Source organism: Arachis hypogaea, chromosome 20 (genome assembly GCF_003086295.3).
Source record: "Arachis hypogaea cultivar Tifrunner chromosome 20, arahy.Tifrunner.gnm2.J5K5, whole genome shotgun sequence".
In the NCBI taxonomy this organism is placed as follows: Eukaryota; Viridiplantae; Streptophyta; class Magnoliopsida; order Fabales; family Fabaceae; genus Arachis; species Arachis hypogaea.
In genome coordinates, this window is record NC_092055.1 from 112,396,374 (window position 1) to 112,418,009 (window position 21,636).

General features: G+C 34.9%; 1 protein-coding gene across 1 annotated transcript; it reads left to right on the plus strand.

Annotated features, from left to right (window-relative positions):
- Positions 1 to 209: 209 nt before the first annotated feature.
- LOC112785043 (WD repeat-containing protein YMR102C) lies at positions 210 to 6,775 on the plus strand. The gene is made up of 9 exons (XM_025828450.3): positions 210 to 534; positions 675 to 734; positions 2,937 to 4,247; positions 4,325 to 4,415; positions 4,540 to 4,697; positions 4,825 to 4,876; positions 4,988 to 5,073; positions 5,160 to 5,253; positions 5,792 to 6,775. The coding sequence occupies exons 3-9, from the start codon at positions 3,390 to 3,392 to the stop codon at positions 6,349 to 6,351; spliced, it is 1,899 nt and encodes a 632-aa protein (XP_025684235.1). The 5' UTR covers positions 210 to 534; positions 675 to 734; positions 2,937 to 3,389; the 3' UTR covers positions 6,352 to 6,775.
- The last annotated feature ends 14,861 nt before the right edge of the window (positions 6,776 to 21,636 follow it).

The window sequence follows — 21,636 nt, forward strand, 5'->3', positions numbered from 1 at the left end:
ACTATCATAATTAGCATAGCCATAAACAATTCCATCATATTAAAATTACTAATTTACGTAACATGAATTTCTTAGGACACAATGGTGAAAGCCTAGGGGAAGCGTGGTTGTGGTTGAGAGTAGTGGAGGCGAGGTATTTGGAATGTTCGATATTTTCAAAGTGGTGAAAATGATGCATACAACGAACCATCTTATCATACTTTTAATTTGTTTACTTTCTTTTTTCTTCTCTTTTGTAATTTCCTTTTATGCATGTAATGCTGTAGTATCCTCATCATCCTTCCAATCCAATTTTCGTTGCAAGATATAAAGAAGAAATAATGTTTCACTTTCTTTGTTCTATATGAAGGGGATTCACAACAATGAAGAAACTCTTACGGGGTTAAGCTATAAAGAAAACACACATAGCCATAGACTCCTATAATTCCTAGATAGATATCATAAACCAAGGTCCAAGCCACACACCCTTTTGAGAACAAAGGTTCTTCAAGTTTCTTATATTCATGATGGGGTCCTCACTCTGAGTGCTTTCACGTGAGTTTCTTTCGTTCTTGTTCTTGCTCAAAAATTCCACACATCCCAAAGAACTAAGGGAAAAAAAAAAGGACAAAGGCCGTTTGGGAGAAGTTCTTTTTTTCTTTAATTAATTTCCTTCAATATTTTTTCTTTTACAGAGAAGGGTTGAAAAAAATGAGAATTGAGGTGTAGAGGAAGTGGTGGAAAGTTGTTACAGAGTAAGGTCCTTTTCCTGTCATTAATACCGAATGTATATATATGTAATGATAATAAATAATCTAAAATTAAAATTCCATACCTACTATTTATATTTTTATCATTATATCAATTCTAATTTCTAATGGCTTACATAGAATTAATTTAATAAAAAATTAAATAAAATTTCAGAAATTTAAAAGTTCAACTACTTTGTTTGACAAATTCTTTTGATGCCATCTCAATTTCTTTTCCATTTATAACGCTTTAAGAAAATTTACATAGCTAATTTATCTATTTGTCAATGGTGCACTAAATGGGTTGTTTTTTTTTTTTTATTTAGCTAATATGTTTCCTACATAGGTTGTTTTTTATTTTTCTTACATACATGTTGAAGCTATTATTAATCACTTGTTTTAATTTTTAATTTATATAAATATATTAAAAATTAAATTATATACTTTTTTTAATTGATAATTTTAATATGTATCCTTAACACGTGTATTAGCAAAATTTTAAATTAAATAGCCTCATTAGTTCATTTTTGAGCAAATTTATGATATACCTCTAAAAATGTTGGGGTTTATTTGTCTTAATTTGTTGTTTTAGAAAAGAAAATGGTGTGATATAAATGAATGATAGTCATAAGAGAAAGAAGATAGGTATAGAGGTAGAGTACATAGTAGGCAGTGTAGGTAAGAAAGTTGTCTAGAATAGCAATAGCAATAGCAACAAGTTAGTGTAATTAATTAATGGAGTGTGTTTTTAGAGTGAGAGAAACACGGAGGCCAAGAATTGAAGTTGGAATTGGGAAGGGTTGTTTTGTTGGAATAAGGAAAGGGCTACCATTCATCAAGCTGTGACTCCTTCTTTTAGACCCTTCCTTGTCTAATCGCTTTCTTCTTCTTCAATTACTTGCTCCCTCTTGTACTATGCTTTGCCCACCACCCCACAACTTTTACATTTCTTCTCTTTCTTTTCATTCTATCTCCTTTATTTTATTTTATTTAGGTTGGTCAATTTTTTCAAAAATATAAATCATATTTAATTTTATCTTTAATATTTTTAATTTGTATTAAAATTATTTTTTTAATATTTTTTATTTTGTTCCTAATATTTTATATTGAATTAACATTCAGCAATAATTTTAATATAAATAAAAAAAATTAAAAATAAAATTAAATATTTTAAAAAATTACAAACATTGAAAATAAAAAATATGTTTTTTTTAGTTTATTATATCTATCCTAATTCTATATTATGTAAACATTAAAAATTAAAATATATATTAAAAATATGTAAAAAAATATATGCATAATATATATTAATTTATAATAACTAATTTAATAACTGATGTTTTAGTTACACAAATATTACTATCGAAGGCATTATTTTATATATTTTAGTGCTTTTTATTTTTTTAAAATATTATTAAATGAGAGAACAGTAATTTTTTGGGAGTACTGCATGAATTATAGAATTATGTACGTGTACGAGTTTTAATTACACCAATTAAAAACTCCCCTTAAAATTTGAATTAAAAAACAAATCTACCACTACTATCTCGAAAGTTTGACATTGGTTTTCAACATTTCAGCCAAAAAATGTACTTGTGATGTTTCAAGTTTGCTTGCAGATTCTCATATTGTTTGTTGTTGATGTTGCCAATGCCATGCTGGTATTTGACTATATGAATATTGAAAAGCAAAGTAGAATAGAGTAATATTCTTTGTGTAAGTAACAGTTTTAGCCTCGAAATGGAAATTGGCTTTTTCAAAATTCCAATTTTTTTTGGTCTCTTCACTCTATCATACGATAAAAAATTAAAATTGTTATTTTCATATTAAAATTAATTATTATATTTTTGTGTATATATATATATATATATTTTGAATTTTACTAAAAAAATCAAGTAAGATGAAATTAATTCTAACCGATTAGTTAAAAAATAGATATATTATATAAAAAACAACCTCTTATTATCTTAATTTTTTAAATTTTAAAATAAAAAAACTAGTTTAGTTAATTTATATTCTTTTAAATATTTTTATATTAGTGACTAATTTTAATAGTAAATTTTATTGTGAATAAAAAAGAGTAGTATTACTACAGTTTGATTATAATAAATTGCGATTATTCAATTCGAATTTCATGATTGATTAGTTTAAATTGAACGGAACACAGACACATAGTTGGTTTCTAATAGTGAAATTGTTGTTGGTTAGTTACGAGAGGAAGAAAGGAAGAAGGAAGAGACATAGGTGTAACCTTGATAGACTGTGAAAAGAAAGAGGAAGCAGCAGCGTGTGTTGTGAAGAGAGCCACGAAGCAAAAGAAGGCACAGATCTCAAGAAACTCTCACACCATTGCTCCACACGACACTTGTTACCTTTTTCTCGTTTTGTTTCCTTTACCAAAGGTTCACTGCACTTGTCCATTGACTTGTACCACCAGCTACCACCATAGTTGGAGGGTCGGTCTCAATCCACTTTCCAATATATATATTCTTACCATCAAGACGGACATATTATACTGTGTGTCCACACATAAAGTTCTCTTCTTGGGCTCTGTGAGAACCATATTTCATTCTTGTTGGTTTTGTTTATGATGGTTACTGACCTCAAAACAAGTGTTGTTATTGGCTGTTTTCTTTTGGACTTGGGATTTGGAAACTGGACATGTATGTTTCACATTGGTATTTAAGGGGATTTGAATATAAGGAGGATATGCTGCTCTCTGATGATGGTGGAGAAGATGAAGTGTTCTTTGATTCTCTGGATTGCTTGTCACCACCTCACGATGATGATGATGATGAGTTTGGTTATGAGGTTTGGATGAATGAGCCTCTTTGTGTGGAGGAAAGGAGGGAAAGGTTTCTTCAGAGGATGGGTATGGTTAGTGTTAGTGTCTCTTCTTCACACAATATGAATGATTTTGATGATGTCTCATCTTCAAATGCTTCCATTTCCTGTGCTCCTACTTCTGAAGACGTAGCATTGTTTGATGAAATTAAGAAACGACCGGAGAATTCACCGGTTACTTTGGCCAAACAAGAGCTTGGAGAATTTGGAACTTGTACAAGTAAAAAGAAGAAGAATTGGTGGAACCGCATTGCATATGGAATGAAAATTGGATCAAGATTGGATAAGGGAAGTACTAAAATTACAAGAAGGATCAATGTGAATCAGAATAAAAAGAGGTGGATGGAATTGAGTGCATTGTTTACTGGACAGAATATCAGAGCTCACGATGGCCTAATTTGGACCATGAAATTTAGTCCCAGTGGCCGCTATCTTGCTAGTGGAGGCCAAGACGGCGTTGTTCGCATTTGGCGCGTCGTATCGACCGATGCATCCAGTCTTTGCTTCAATGGAGTTAAGAGTGCTGACAGCAAAGTGAAACCACACAACTCTGCTCCTAAAACTCAATCCTTTGTTGTGTTCCCAAACAGGATTTTCCAAATTGAGGAATCACCAATGCAAGAATTTTGTGGTCATTCCAGTGATGTCTTGGATCTGGCTTGGTCAAGTTCGGATGTGAGTTTAACTTGTTATTGTGTCTCTTATGTGTTCTGTTTGAATGTTAATCTGATCTATCATATCTCTTGATGCAGATTCTGCTTTCATCTTCAATGGATAGAACTGTTCGCATGTGGCAGATTGGTTGTAATCAATGTCTAAATGTTTTCCATCACACAGATTATGGTAATTTCAGAACCAACCCTTTTAATGTCATTCTTTTCTGTTTAGTTGTAACTATAATATGAACCATTATTGCATAACTTAGTATGATATTTAATTATTGCATCTCTTGTTTACATGGAAGCAGTGACATGCATTCAATTCAACCCTGTTGATGAAAATTACTTCATCAGTGGCTCCATAGATGGTAAAGTTCGAATATGGGGAATGCGTGAAGAGCGAGTGGTTGACTGGGCAGACATTCGAGATGTCATAACTGCCATAAGTTACCAACCAAATGGAAAGGTTTGTTAATGTTATCAGTACTCTACTAAATCTTGTCAAAAAAATTTTTGATCTCTTTTTACTTATTCTTAATATAGAAACTTACATTCAAAGGGGATTTTGAACCTTAGATTATTTATTTATGCAGGGATTTGTTGTTGGTTCCCTTACCGGCATATGTCGCTTTTATGTTGCTTCGGGTAAGTACTTATAGCTTTGAGATTACCATAGTTATGATCCCTGGTTTTCTGAAAAAAATAAGATAGGAAATGAATTAAACGAGTGTCTAAATTTGATTACTAATGATTTAGGCAAACATTTCCATCTTGAGGCACAGATTAATGTTAGCGGAAAGAAGAGAACATCAACATCTCGCAACAAGATCACGGGAATTCAGGTTTTGATCTCGACATTCTTCACTAAAAAGAATTTTAATATTTTATACTTAACTTTGTTAATATTGCAACACTTGTTCTATTGCAGTTTTCCAAGAAAAACCACCAAAGAGTCATGATCACATCAGAAGATTCCAAAGTCCGAATATTGGAAGGCATGGAACTTGTTCAGATATTTAAAGGTAGAGCATTCAATACCAGTGCTAGGATAGTTTGCAAAATTTTAAACCTTCGTTTTTCTTTCTTATAACTTTTCAACTTTTGTTGTGTGGTTGGTCAACCTTCATTTGTATCAAGATCTTTAGTTGACCTGAAGAACTTGCGGACTTGTCATTGTTACGGATTTCCTAAATGTTCTGTTTTTTGTTTTGCTAAGCAAGCGTAAAGCGTAATCATCAATTTTTATCTTTTTGTTTAAATTTAGACTCATCTCCTATAATAATCTTGTTTTTGTGTGTATATGTGACTCTCTTTTATTTTTTTAAAATGGTTTACATGTCTGTTTTAGGTTACATAACATAACATGTATTCCCTTTCTGACCTTATTGAAAAATCACAATAATATTGATAAATTTAAGATAGTTCTTTCCTTTCTTTTTTATGTTTTAAAAGCTCTGATATTATGTAATGAAACTATTTGTTGGTAAAAATTTAAGCTGACAAGATCAGAAGAAATACATTAATGATCATATTTCTAACAATGTAAAATTTTATCTTTAGGACGTCGAAAATCTGGAAGTCAGACATCAGGTGCATTTATGTCGAGCGAGAAACATATAATTTCAGTTGGAGATGACTCTCGTGTATATATTTGGAACTACAAAGACTTTGGAAATGCTTCATCCAAGCATGCAAAATCGAACAATTCCTGTGAGTACTTTTGCTCCAAGGGTGTTACTGTTGCAATACCTTGGTCAGGAATGAGCACAGAAAGTAGCAACTCCTACAACAATTTTGCACATTGTTTCCCAGAAACTCAACACCAGCTAGAAGCTGCTCCCATGGTAGTTGGTTCTTCGGAACGTTTTTCCTTAGGTAGTTGGTTCTCCATTGACGGCACGTGCCGCGGTTCCATGACATGGCCAGAGGAGAAGCTCCCTAGTTGGGATTTACCTCTTGCGGAGCACGATGAATTCCATCACAGCCGGCCGCAGCTACGCCCCAAGGAACCTTGTAATGACGGCTGTGTGTCAGAAACATGGGGACTATCGATAGTTGCGGCCGGTTGTGATGGGACCATCAAGACATTCCACAACTTTGGATTGCCTGTTAGGCTCTAGGAACTAGGTTGTTATATGCCTTGTTTGGTGCTCGGAAAACCAAAATAACTTGCTCAAATACAAGACACCTCTTGATTTTTGCGTTCCACATTCTTGAAGCCTTGGATTCCAAGAATAATTGGCAAAGAAATTTGAAGCATTGGAGTTTTGATTGATGGTGGTGGTGCCTGAGGCTTTGTTCCTACTTAGCTAGAGAAATTTTCTTTCTTTGATTGTTAAATTCATGTTAGATGTTATTAGCTTCTGACATGTTTCGGGGATTTGTACATTCACAATATTATTATGCGACTAATTTTAATGTGGTCCTGCTTGTAGAGTCAGGCCCAGGAGTCCAAATTTTTTGTGTGGATATTGTTAGTTAACTTACATGATAGGTACACATTTTTTTTTAAATAAAAAAATTGCAATTAAAGTTCTGTTCCAATAAGGGCTTTTGTGACATTATGTTGTTGCTCCTTTAACGAATGACGTAATAAAGTGGGATATAGCAGTTGAGGTTTAGTTCAAGTGGCAAGCATGGTGTCTTTTATTATGCTTAATTTGGAATTGAAATTTGATAAGACTAAGTAGTGGATGAGAACCTTTTAAGTACAGTGTGTGTGAGAATGTAATGAGAATGAATTTGTGATGTAATATTTAAGAAATGGTCTAATTCATCCGACAAAAAATATGACATAGAATTGTGTGGTGTTATGTAACATGCTTTTTCCCATATATCTATATAAAATTGAAAAGGTTTCAAGTATACTAATACATTAGTGTTTTAGTAAATTTTATTCATTTTAATTATATATTATATATATTTTTTATAATTAAAATTAATAATTAAAAATTACTAAAATATTAGTATAGTAGTATACTTAAAAATTTTTCTATAAAATTACAATGCATTAACACAATAAAAGTAATTTATTTAGATTTTCTTAGGATATTTATAAATATTTTTTTAAAAAAATATATATTTTAATTTCAAATAGGAGATGTTTGGAGGTGTGGACAGAGGGTTTGTTTATTTCAAAGTTATGTGAATATGTGATTTCATCATTTTTTATAGATGAATATTTCAATAAAAATATTATTATAAATCATTAGATGGTTCAGTCAAATATATTCAGTTAAACATGTAAAATTATCTAATGATTCATAACGTCATCTTTATGTAAAGATATCTCTATTAAATATATTTAGCATACAAGTGTCCTAAAATATTAAATATAGAAAGATTTTGTAAAAATTTAAAGTTTTGAATATACTTTTGTTTTGCATCTATTCAAGAACAAACATTTAAAATTTATATTCTAAATAATCTTAACAAATGTCTTTAAGATATTTCCAAAGTTTTATATCGACACACATTTTGTTGTTAATTTTAATTTTTGTATGACTTTATTCTAATGCCTACCCTATGTTTTGTTTCCTATCATTCACTTTCGAATGTTAAATCAATATCGCGCTGAAAGAAAATTTCAACTTCATGGTGTGCTTTGATTTTTTTATTTTTTGGGTGAGAAAGCGGGGCAAACCTCCAAAGTTACAGCATGGAAATAAACCGGGATAACTGTATCCCTCTAGCGTCATCAGTCTCTTATCTTCCTAAGTTCATCAAAAAGTCGATCAATAAAATAAAAGTCTGGAGACATTTTTAGGCTACTCTTTGCTAAGAAATCAGCCCCTGTTTGCTTCTCTATAATTATAAACATGTCTGAACACAACTTGTCATTCTTTCCTTGTCATCTGCAAAATGCTTCTGATTAGAGAGCTGGGGTGCCGCGTATTCTTTTCAACAGGAAGGGATTTAGAGGGAGTCATGGTGTCATGGCCTCTTTAGAATTGAGTTGTTAGTTTATTAGTTAATAAAAAAAAATTGAGTCTTATTACCTAAGTTTAAATCCTAATTATTGTATTTTGAACATTAATAATGTATTATATTTTTTTAGGTCAACTATTTTGATTAACAAATTTTTTTTAATTATTCCCTTTATTCTTTATTTTTTCAGTAACCATTTATTTTGATAAATTTTTTTTTATTATTCCTTCTATCTTTTTTATTTTTTCTTTAACTCTTAAATCTATTATCATATAAAAAATGCTTTAATTTTTATAATAAATTCTAATTGAATAATAAAAAAGTATATACATAAAAATTAAATTATTTCAACATTTATTTATTTTTTCATGATACTAAAATAATAACATATTAAATCAATTATATATTAGTATGAATATTTTACATATTTTGTTCACTAATTTTTGTAATTTATTTTAAATGCATATATGAAAAATATCAAAATAACTTATTTATATTATTCATGTTTATTCTTTATAATAATAAAGGATAAAAATTAGAATTTTAGTTATTATAAATAATATCAAATATAAAATTATTATTTTTTAGTAGAACTTTCTATGTTAATATAACACTTATTAATAATTTTTTTTAAAAATAATAATAATAATAAACAATATCATCAATTATATAATACAATATTTAATTATACAAATATTCAACTTTTGTCTTTTCTCTTTAAAAAATTTCTGAATTTGCCCTACTTTTTGACTTGTGTGATTGCTAGATACACTGTCTTTGCATCCATTTTCATGATAACTTTTCTGAATTCTAACTCCCATCACTACAAGGGAGGCGCAAAATACCGGCCGTTTTTTTCTTGATTAGGAGCGATTTTAAATTGTCGCAAAATTAAAGGCCGGCGGCTAACTAGACCGCCATGGTTATGGGCGCCGAGATTAAGTTTGGCGGCGGTTTTCAGCAACCGCTGGTATAACCGCTACTAAATCAAAATTTTACGGCAATCGTTTCAACAAACCGCCGCCAAATGCGAGTGACACGATTTCCAGCATGTTTACCGGCAGTTATAAAACCACCGCTATTAAAATAGAGGTTTTCAAGTTGACGCGTGTTTTCTGGCGGTTTTATTAACGCCCCAAAACAGAACTAACGTTGTAAACCGCCACAATATCGGACAGATTTTTCTAACTCTGTGGCACTTTTCGACGGTTCAAAACCGCCGCTAAATTAGGAAAGATTAAAAAAAATTAAAAATTTGGGTTTTTCTAAAAAGATCGTACAATTTGTTTAAAATATTATAAAACTATTTATTTTTTTTTCTTTTTAGATTTTCTATTATTTTAAAGGGTTAATATTTTCAACCTTAGTATCTAAACTTGTAACAAAAACAATAAGATTATCTGCAAAACAAAATAATATATTCATGAAAATATGAAGAAAACAAATCTCTTGCAAAGAGTTGCATAGTCTAATTCAAAATAATGTTTTAATCAATCCAAAATATCTCCAATCCTAATACATTATATTTCACTTTATCATTCCACAAAACTCATCCCTGCAGCGATGTCTAGTTGCAGCTCCTCACCCTGTCGTTGAAATAGATAAATCAGAGCACTCTCCATCGCCTGCCTCTTTTTCTTCTCTCCTGCTGCCTCATCCTCCATCACTTTCCTCTTTAACTTCTCGCCTTCTAGCTCTGTTGACAGTTCAAGCAGCTTCCTCTGGATCTCTTTTACTTGGACTCTGTTGCCCGGCACAAGTGAATTCGGACCGAAGGGTTGACTAGGAGTCGGTCCGAAACCCACACCACGTACTCTACCCGGTTTCTCTTTTTCAAAAACTTGAGCAATGAAATCATTTTGAGACAATATTTTAGAAGACTCATCCTGTTGCTCAATCTCCTCAATTCTTTCCTATAGACACAAATTAGCAAATACCATCATTTTCTTGATGGGTCCATCTCATATCAAGAACACGCCAAACAGGACGATTAACTGTATCACTTACATCACATTAAAAAAACACACAAATATGAATGAAAAAATTGGTCTCAAAAGTTATTTATATAAAACAACTAAAATAGAACATCTGTTTCATGGAATGCCAACCAGTATAAAAAGAAATAAGGGATAAGTGAAACTGAATTATTTCGAACCTAACAAATAAAGAATTTTCCAAAGAAATGTGAAACTCTACTTAAGGATTGAAATCTCATGCAATGTAGGACATGTCTTTTTAATGCTTAACTAACAACTGTCCTAGGTAGCATATATATAATTGTAGTAATAACTAAGGACCTGTAATCCACAAATCAATGAAATCATAGATGAAATTCAACCATAAGTATATCATGATGCACTCGAATTACTCCTGAGATTACTTAATCTGCACACCAAAAATAACATCCTCTGTCCAAATTTGCTGTGATCTTCGTTAACTATTATCCATTCATCTAGGTTTAGAAATAACACAAACAATAAATCTCATGACATGTATAATTAAATAAGCCCGAAAACAAATGAGAAAGAGCATAATTTGCTGAATAAACTAAATGAATTCTAAGATAATTAGACAACAGCAACATCTCCTTCCCCACAAGACCCTACCATATCTTAGCATTCACCCTTTAAGTGTCAACAGCCCCTACCAAAACCTTGGCATTCAATCTTCCTTTAACCATAGATTTGAAATAATGATTCAATAAGTAATAGCAATTTAACCAAAAGAAATCCTAAAACCAAGAAAAAAAGCTCAAATTTCTTACATCGAGAAAGACTATCAAAGGCTTAAAAAGAGCAAAAGTGTCAACTGCGTTGGAAATTTAGAATTGCATTTTTTTTTCTATCAATAAAGCTTATATAAATTATAATCAACATGGTGTCAAAAATATATGAAATCTAAAAATTACACATAATCAAATTTGAATATTTGTCGATCAAATCATTTTATAAATGTCACAATAAAATTAAGAAAAGATCATATATCATTTCATATAGAAGTAAACTATTATCCTATTTGAGATAATAATTTTATTGATAAATTATAACAAGTAGTACTTACACCAATTACTCTTGTTTCATCATTGATATAGGAGTCATCTTTTTTTTTTGTGCACTGTGATTTATAACTCTCCTCTACTGACTCTCCTCCCTTGTTGTTCCAACTGTAACAACAAAGTTTTTACCATTACCGTATTCCACAAAATCAAGGAAAATTAAGTAATAGAGATAGTCCAAAGAGTGAATAAAAAAGCAAAGTACCTCTTCTTCCATCTGCCGTGCGAAGCTTTTCGAACCACCAGTGTGGGTATATAGTTATTTTGATCGATTATTCGCATTTTTTCTGCACTTCTCCTATTGGTCTATCAGAGACAAAAGGCGATTAGAAACTGATTTAAAAAGACTCAATGCAACATAAATTGTATTGTTGTGTACCAATGATATACTAGATTACCTTCGTCTCAGTGGTGCACGAAATTGTGATTCACACTTTTCACAACTCCGATGCAACTAACCAGCAAGTGCACTGGGTCGTCCAAGTAATAAACCTTACGTGAGTAAGGGTCGCTCCCACGGAGATTGTCGGCTTGAAGCAAGCTACGGTCATTCTTGTAAATCTCAGTCAGGCAGATAAAATTGGTTATGAGGTTTTGATAATTAAAATATAAACAAAACATAAAATAAAATAAAGTTACTTATGTAATTCACTGGTGGGAATTTTAGATAAGCGTATGGAGATGCTTTGTTGCTTCTGAACCTCTGCTTTCCTATTTCCTTCTTCCAACCATGCGTTACCTCCTTCCATGGAAAGCTGTATGATCCTCTCGGATGAAAATAAATCCATGTACTATCTCTGTACGGCTAATCAACTGTTGGATTTCTCGTCTCGGATGAAAAATACCATGTACAGCTATCGCACAGCTAATCATCTGTCGGTTCCCGCAAGTGTCGGAATAGGACCATTGTCCTTTTGCACACTGTCACTGCACCCAACATTCGCAAGTTTGAAGCTCATCACAGTCATCCCTTCCCAGATCCTACTCGGAATACCACATACAAAGTTTAGACTTTCCGGATCTCAGGAATGCTGCTAATGGTTCTAGCCTATACCACGAAGGTTCTAATCTCAGATTTAGATGCTTTGTTATCAGGAGAGACGATGTGAATCGTTGATTAGAGACCCAAGAAAATATACTCCGGCTGTCGTCCAATGACTACGTTGAACATCATGTAGACCGCTTGTGGTTGTCAAGCACGCGGATCTTGGCGAAGCGAGTAACGAAGATAGTGGGTGATTGTCACAGGTCACCCCTTCATTCTGACTTAACTGAATTAAGAACAAGAGTATATCTTGGAGAAGAAGTAGGCGTGAATTGAAGGAAAAACAATAGTACTTGCATTAATTCATGAAGAACAGCAGAGTTCTACACCTTAATCTATGGGGTGTAAAAACTCCACCATAGAAAATACATAAGTGAAAGAGGTCTAGGCATGGCCGTGAGGCCAGCCTCCAAATGTGTACAATAGTCTATATGGTTCTCAAGATCAAAAGTGATCCCAAGATAGATAAATAAGTCTCTAAAAGTCATTTTTATACTAAACTAGTTACTAGGGTTTACAGAAAATGAGTAACTAAATGCAGATAGTGTAGAAATCCACCTTCGGGGCCCACTTGGTGTGTGCTTGGGCTGAGCATTGAAGCTTTTTCATGCTTAGGCTGTTCCTGGAGTTAAGCGCCAGCTTTGGTGCCAGTTTCGGCGTTTAACTCCAATTTTGGTGCCAGTTTTGGACGTTTTACGCCAGAATTTTATGGCTGACTTTGAATGCCAGTTTGGGCCATCAAATCTCAGACAAAGTATGAACTATTATATATTTCTGAAAAGCCCAGGATGTCTACTTTCCAACGCAATTAAGATCGCGTCAATTGGGCTTCTGTAGCTCTAGAAAATCTACTTCGAGTCTAGGAAGGTCAGAATCCAATAGCATCTGTAATCATTTTTCAGCCTCTGAATCAGATTTTGCTCAGGTCCCTCAATTTCAGCCAGAAAATACCTAAAATCATAGAAAAAAACACAAACTTATAGTAAAGTATAGAAATGTGATTTTTGAATAAAAATTAATAAAAACATGATAAAAATTAACTAAAACATACTAAAAACTATGTAAAAATAATGCCAAAAGGGTATAAATTATCCGCTCATCACAACACCAAACTTAAATTGTTGCTTGTCCCCAAGCAACTAAAAATAAGATAGGATAAAAAGAAGAGAATATACAATGAATTTCAAAAAATATCAATGAAGATTAGTCTCAATTAGATGAGCGGGACTTGTAGCTTTTTGCCTCTGAACAGTTTTGGCATCTTACTTTATCCCTTGAAGTTCAGAATGATTGGCATCTATAGGAACTCAGAATTCAGATAGTGTTATTGATTCTCCTAGTTCAGTATGTTGATTCTTGAACACATCTACTTATTGAGTCTTGGCCGTGGCCCTAAGCATTTTGTTTTTCAGTATTACCACCGGATACATAAATGCCACAGACACGTAACTGGGTGAACCTTTTCAGATTGTGACTCAGCTTTGCTAAAGTCCCCAGTTAGAGGTGTCCAGAGCTCTTAAGCACACTCTTTTTTTGCTTTGGACCACGACTTTAACCGCTCAGTCTCAAGCTTTTCACTTGACACCTTCACGCCACAAGCACATGGTTAGGGACAACTTGGTTTAGCTACTTAGGCCAGGATTTTATTCCTTTGGGCCCTCTTATCCATTAATGCTCAAAGCCTTGGATCCTTTTTACCCTTGCCTTTTGGTTTAAAGGGCTATTGGCTTCATCTGCTTGCTTTTTTTTTCTTTCTCTCTTTTTTTTTTCGCAAGCTTTGTTTTTCACTGCTTTTTCTTGCTTCAAGAATCAATTTTATGATTTTTCAGATCATCAATAACATTTCTCCTTTTTCATTATTCTTTCAAGAGCCAACAATTTTAACATTCATAAACAACAATATAAAAAATATGCACTGTTCAAGCATTCATTCAGAAAACAAAAAGTATTGCCACCACATCAAAATAATTAAGCTAACTTCAAGATAAAATTCGAAACCATGAACTTCTTGTTCTTTTGCAATTAAAAATATTTTTCATTTAAGAAAGGTGAAGGAATCATAGGACATTCATAACTTTAAGGCATAGACACTAAACACTAATGATCATGTAATAAAGACACAAACATAGATAAAACATAAAGCATAGGGATGGGCTTGTCCTCTTCAATGAGGGTGTCTTCCTCTATGGCAACTCTAGCTGAATTGCATAGGTGACAGATGAGATGAGGGAAGGCTAACCTTGCCAAAGTGGAGGGCTTGTCCGCCACCTTGTAGAGTTCTAGGGATATGATCTCATGAACTTCTACTTCCTCTCCAATCATGATATTATGGATCATGATAGCTGATAAACCACTATTTTATGGTTTATATTATGTTTAATTGTGTGGTTTTATCCTGATCCTTACCTACTTATATCATTAAATTAACATGAAATTATAATTCCTTCCTGAATTTATAACATGTTTGAAAACTGCTTCCTAGAGACTTTAATTTTGTATTTTTAATTCTCCTTTATTCCATTCAATGCCGTGATCTGTGTGTTGAGTGTTTCAGACTTTATAGGGCATGAATGAGTTGGAGATTGGAAAGGAAGCTAGCAAAAATGGAAGAAACACAAGAATTTGAGGAGATAACCAGCGAGAAGTGACGCGGTCGCATGGCTCACGCGACCGCGCGAAGGAGAGCAAATTGCAGTGACGCGGCCGCATGGCTCACACGGCCGCACAGATTGGAAAAGCTCAAGCGACGCGGTAGCGTGGACGACGCGAACACGTGGCAAAGAAAAGCGCGAATGACGCGTCCGCATGGATGACGCGATCGCGTGACATGTGCGATCTGCATAATCTGCAGAATTCGCTGGGGGCGATTTTGGACCTTATTTCGACCCAGTTTTCGGCCCGGAACAGCAGACTAGAGCCAGAGAATATGCAGAAACAAAAGACAAAATTCATTCTACACAGTTTTCAGTTTTAGATCTAGTTTTACTCCTTTAGGTTTTTCTCTCTAGGTTTTAGAATTTTAATTTTTAATTGGTCTTAGCATTGGAACATTGAGAAGAGTTATTTCCTCATCAAGACTTCGTCATTCTAGTTCGTTCTCTTAACTTGGTTTTATTCTTCCATGTTCTTTGCTTTGTTCAATTTTGTCATTTGAATACTTTCATGACTATTTAATACAAGGATTAATTCTTCCATTTTAATTTATTTTCCATTCCAATAATCATGTCTTCTTTTAATTCTCTTTCATATGTTATGGATTTATTATTTACAATGAGCGAGTAGTTTCTTCACTTGATGGGGAGTTGATTGAAAGGAACTCTTGAGTTGGAAGGATTGAAAGAGAATTTGTAATTGGGTTAACTGTTGGATTGCTATCCAGTCACTAACACCAATCCCTTTGAACTAAGTGGGTTGCAACTCGTGAATAGATCTAGCATTCCAACTTGTTTGACTTTCCTTTACCTAGTAAAGGATAACTAAATAGAACAACCATTAATTATAAATTAATCTTGAAATCATCCCATTAATAATAGAGATTCCAACTAATCAACTCCCAGTCAAGGCTTTTATTCATATTATTTAAATTTTCTCAATTTAATTTTCTATCTACTCAACTCAACCTTTTGGAACATCTGATTAATAAAATAGCACACTTTTCTGCAACTCGTTGGGAGACGACCTGGGACTCCAACTCCCAGTAATTTTTAATTTAAACTCTCTGTGACATATTTCTAAATTGATAGGCAGATTTTCGGTGAGTTAAGAACTATACTTGCAACGTAACTATTTTAATAATTTTTAATTCACCAACTTCTGTGTCTCATCAATTTTTGGCGCCGTTGCCGGGGAGTTGCAATAGAGTGCTAAAGTTATTAATTAGAATTTATTTATTTGCATTTTATTTTATTTTGCTACTATGAGCTGCATGTTTCTTTCGTCAAATGACGCGTTCACTTCCTGATCCGCGCTTGTTAATATTCGATCTTGAAATTGAAAGGACTATTTCACGAATAAGGCGACAACAGCGTCGGTTAGTCTGCTCTGAGAGCGGATCTGAACGTGAACTTGAGGAAGAAACCAGCCCCCGTTCTACTGATTCGGTTGTTTTACGTGCAGAAGACATGGCAGCTAGGAGAGTTACCATCCAGGAGGAAGGAGCCCTTGATTTTACAATGCAACCGTTTCAAGCGCATCATCCAGCGGTAGCTACAGATTTTGAAATAAAGTCCGCACTGCTAAATTTGATGCCCAAGTTTCATGGCCTACCTGCTCAAGAGCCTATCAAGCACTTGAGAGATTTCCAGGCAGCCTGTTCTACTGTCAAGCGTGATGGTACTGATGAAACTTCAATTTTGCTGAAAGCTTTCCCGTTTTCTCTTGAGGGAAAAGCAAGAGAGTGGTACTACACTCAACCTCTAGCAAATGTATCCAACTGGGATACACTCAGAAAGGAGTTTTTGGAGAAATTCTTTTCATCTGAAGTTACTGATAAACTGAGGAAGGATATTTCCACAATTGTTCAGGATGACAATGAGACTCTCTTTGAATACTGGGAGCGCTTCAATAATCTTCTAGAAGCATGCCTCCACCACATGATTGACAAGATAGTGTTACTTAGCTATATCACACAGGGCATGAGGCCCCAAGATAAGACCACATTGGAAAGTGCTAGCAATGGGTCTATGAAGAAGTACAAGACCACTGATGAGGCTTGGCAATTGATCAGTGATTTAGCTGAATCTACTAGGAACCACAGACAAAAGCAAGGTCGTTCAAAAACCGTTGCAGAAGTATTCTCTAGCAGAGAGACTGCTGCTCTAGCTCAGAGTATATGTGAGATGACCAACTTGCTGAAGCAGATGCAATTGAATCAACAACAAGCTCAGCAAGCTCAACCTCCTTCGCCACAGCAAAACCAACAATTAGTCCCGCAAAGAATTTGTGGAATCTGTGCTGATTATAGCCATTATACTGATGAATGCCCGCAGATCCAACAAGAAGACAACATGGTAGCATCCACTCATAACTTCTATGACCGCCCCAACCAAGGGTACAATCAAAGTGAAAATAATAACCATGGATGGCAGGACAATTCTAACCAGAATTGGAGGGACAACAATAACAGAGGAGGCCGAGATAATCAGGGAAATCAGAGGTGGAATAATAACAACAACAGGCAGCAGAATCAACCTTACAGAGCACCTCACCTGAGGCAAAACCAAGGACCACAGAACAATCAATAGCAGACCTCTCAATTTACTCATTCTTCTTTATCTCCTAATGAAGAGCTACTACAATCTTTTGAGCGAAGACAACAGACCATGGAAAATAACATCATGAATAGTATTAATGCCAGTCTGAATGGTCTCACCTCTACTTTGCAAGCTCTTATGTCACAGATTGGATCAACGCAAAATTCCAGTAACCAACCTTCAAGCTCCACTGGAATCCCCTCTCAACCATTATCCAATCCAAAGGGAGGCATTAATGCCATCACCCTAAGGTCTGGAACTACACTGCAGGAGAGGAATCAGGAGGAACCAAGCCCACCAGAATACACCTCATCTGAAGTGGTAGTAGAAATAGAAGATGTTGAAGAGGAAGAGGACATACAGGACATAGCTGAAGAAGAAATAGCTCAACCACAGGAGGAAGCACCAAAAGGCACAGACACCACAGAAAACACTACTCCTATTCCATTTCCAGAACTTGCAAGGAAGCCCAGGAAGCAGCTGGAACCCGACCCCAAAATGGTATAAATATTCAAAAAAGTTGAGGTAATTGTTCCTCTTTTTGATGTTATTCAGCAGGTACCTAAATATGCAAAGTTTCTAAAAGACTTATGTATCCATAAAGACAAAATTAATGAATTAGAAACTATTCCTTTAGGTAGTTCTATATCTGCTTTAATGGGAGGATTATCTGAAAAATGTAGTGATCCAGGTCCTTGTATAGTTAGCTGTACTATTGGTGGTGTAGTAATTTATGATTGCATGTGTGATTTAGGAGCATGTGTCAGTATAATGCCTTTGTCTATATATGATATTTTGAGGCTCCCTCCCTTAAAAAGGTCGGCAGCTCGTTTTGTGTTAGCAGATAAAAGCATTATTACAGTGGCTGGAGTTGCTGAAGATGTTTTGGTGAACATTAAAGGGCTTACATTTCCCACTGATTTTTATATCTTGGAGATGCCCCATAATGATTCAGATAAGCCATCATCAATCCTACTTGGAAGACCATTCCTGAAGACATCAAAATTCAAATTGAATGCTTTTTCAGGAACATACTCCTTTAAAATAGATGGCCGCATAGTAATCTTCAATCTAAATGGAGTCATTGACAACCCCCCAGAAGATCGTTCTATCTTCCAGTGTGATGTCATAGATGAAAGTGTAGCTGAAGTTCACAAGAAAGAGTTAGAAGAGAGGCACACTGGAAAAGGTCCAAGTGTAGGGACCCTTTTAACTGACAATGAGGGCACTTTGTCATTTTCACAAGCCCCAGCCAATCTAGAGCCTGCTTATGATCAGAAGTTAGAATTGAAACCCCTCCCTCCACATCTCAAATATGCCTATTTCGAAGATGAGCAGAGGCTTCCAGTTATCATTGCAAGGGAACTTACTTCTCAACAAGAAGAGCAATTACTTGATGTGCTGAGGAAGCATAAGAAGGCAATTGGGTGGAGCTTGGCAGACATAGTAGGCATCAACCCTCAAGTATGTGAGCACAGAATATTTTTAGAAGAGGGAGCAAGACCTGTCCGTCAACCCCAAAGAAGATTGAATCCCACCATCTTGGAAGTTGTCAAAAAGGAAGTGACCAGACTATTGGAAGCAGGTATCATATATCCCATTTCAGACAGTGAATGGGTAAGCCCAGTACAAGTGGTGCCCTAGAAGTCTGGAGTCACTACAGTGAAGAATGAGCATGGAGAGCTCATAGCAACTAGAGTTCAGAATGCTTGGAAAGTCTGCATTGATTACAGGCGTCTCAACCAAGCTACCCGTAAGGATCACTACCCACTTCCATTCATTGATCAAATGCTGGATCTCCTGTCAGGTAAATCACATTATTGCTTTTTAGATGGTTACACAGGTTATTTCCAGATTCATATAGCTCCTGAGGATCAGGAAAAGACTACTTTTACATGTCCTTTTGGGACTTATGCTTACAAGAGAATGCCCTTTGGCTTGTGCAATGCACCAGCTACTTTCCAAAGGTGCATGATGAGTCTTTTCTCTGATCTTATTGAGAACTGTATGGATGTTTTTATGGACGATTTTAGCGTTTATGGTGATTCTTTTAGCCTTTGCTTAGATGGATTATCTAGAGTATTAGATAGATATGTTAATACAAACCTTGTATTAAATTTCGAAAAATGTCACTTTATGGTAAAACAAGGAATTGTATTAGGACATGTGGTATCTAATAATGGCATTTCTGTAGACCCAGCAAAGGTGAATGTTATTTCTAGTTTACCTTACCCCTCTTCTGTGAGGGAAGTCTGTTCGTTCCTTGGCCATGCAGGTTTTTACAGGAGATTTATTAAGGACTTTAGTAAGCTCGCACTTCCCTTATCCAGATTACTGCAGAAGGATATTGAGTTCGAGTTCAGTGAGGATTGCAAACAAGGGTTTGATAAGCTGAAGACTGCTCTGGCACAAGCTCCAATTGTGAGAGGACCAGACTGGAGCCAGCCATTTGAAATCATGTGCGATGCTTCCAACCATGCAGTAGGAGCAGTGCTGGCTCAGCGTGAAGGTAAGAATCCTTTCGTTATTGCTTATGCGTCTAAGACTTTAGACAATGCCCAGTCCAACTATACTACTACTGAGAAAGAGCTTCTTGCTATTGTTTTTGCTCTGGATAAATTCCGAGCTTATTTACTTGGTACTAGAGTAGTAGTGTATTCGGACCATGTAGCTTTAAAGTATCTATTAGCTAAAAAGGAATCCAAACCAAGACTCATACGTTGGATACTGCTGTTACAAGAATTTGATTTAGAAATAAAGGATAGGAGTGGTAATCAGAATTTAGTGGCAGACCACTTGAGTCGCCTTGAGCATATTAAGGATGATTCTACTCCTATAGATGATAATTTTCCTTTTGATAACCTGCAAGCAGTATCTGAGGTAGTCCCTTGGTATGCACCTGTTGCTAATTATTTAGTTAGCCGCACATTTCCTCCAAATTTTTCTAAGCATCAAAGAGACAAGCTAAAAAGTGAGTCTAAATATTATATATGGGATGACCCATATTTATGGAGATGTGGCGCTGATCAAGTAATTAGACGTTGTGTGCCTCAATCAGAATTCCAGTCCATTTTAGAGGCCTGTCACTCATCTGAGAGTGGAGGACATTTTGGCCCTCAGAGAACAGCTAGAAAGATCTTAGACTGTGGATTCTGGTGGCCTACTCTTTTTAGAGATGCTACTGAGTTTTGTAAATCTTGTCTCCCATGCCAGAAATTTGGCAATATATCCAGGAAAGATGAGATGCCTCAATAAATTATGCTTTTCTGTGAAATTTTTTATGTTTGGGGCATTGACTTCATGGGTCCATTTCCAAATTCTAATGGATATTTTTATATATTGTTAGCTGTGGATTATGTTTCCAAATGGGTGGAAGCAATTCCTACCCGCACTGATGATGCTAACACTATTGTTTTCTTTGTGAGAAACCATATTATATGTCGCTTCGGATCACCACGAGCAATCGTGAGCGATCAAGGCACCCATTTTTGTAACAGGAGACTGACAGGATTAATGAAGAAGCATGGGATAATTCATAAAGTTGCAACAGCTTACCATCCCCAAACTAATGGGCAAGCCAAGGTGTCAAACAGAGAAATTAAGCGTATCTTGCAAAAGATAGTAAAGCCTCATAGAAAAGACTGGAGCACCAGGCTACAAGATGCACTCTGGGCATATAGAACAGCATACAAGACACCCATTGGGATGAGTCCTTTTCGCTTGGTTTATGGAAAAGCTTGTCATCTCCCAGTTGAAGTAGAACACAGAGCTTTTTGGGCAGTTAAGGAGTGCAACATGGGAATTGAGAAAGCCGGAGCTGAAAGGAAGTTGCAACTGCAGGAGCTGGAGAGCCTTCGCCTAGAAGCTTATGAAAAATCCAGAATATACAAGGAAAAGATGAAGGTTGTACATGACCAAAACATCAAGAAGAAAGAGTTCCAACCTGGGGATTTAGTCCTCCTTTACAAATCTCGACTAAGGCTCATGCCAGGTAAGTTGAGATCAAGATGGGAAGGTCCATACAGAGTAGAGAAGGCCGAACCGTACGGAGTTTATCACCTAAGCCATCCCTCAAGCTCTGAACTCATTAAGGTTAATGGACAACGCTTGAAGCTATACCATGGCG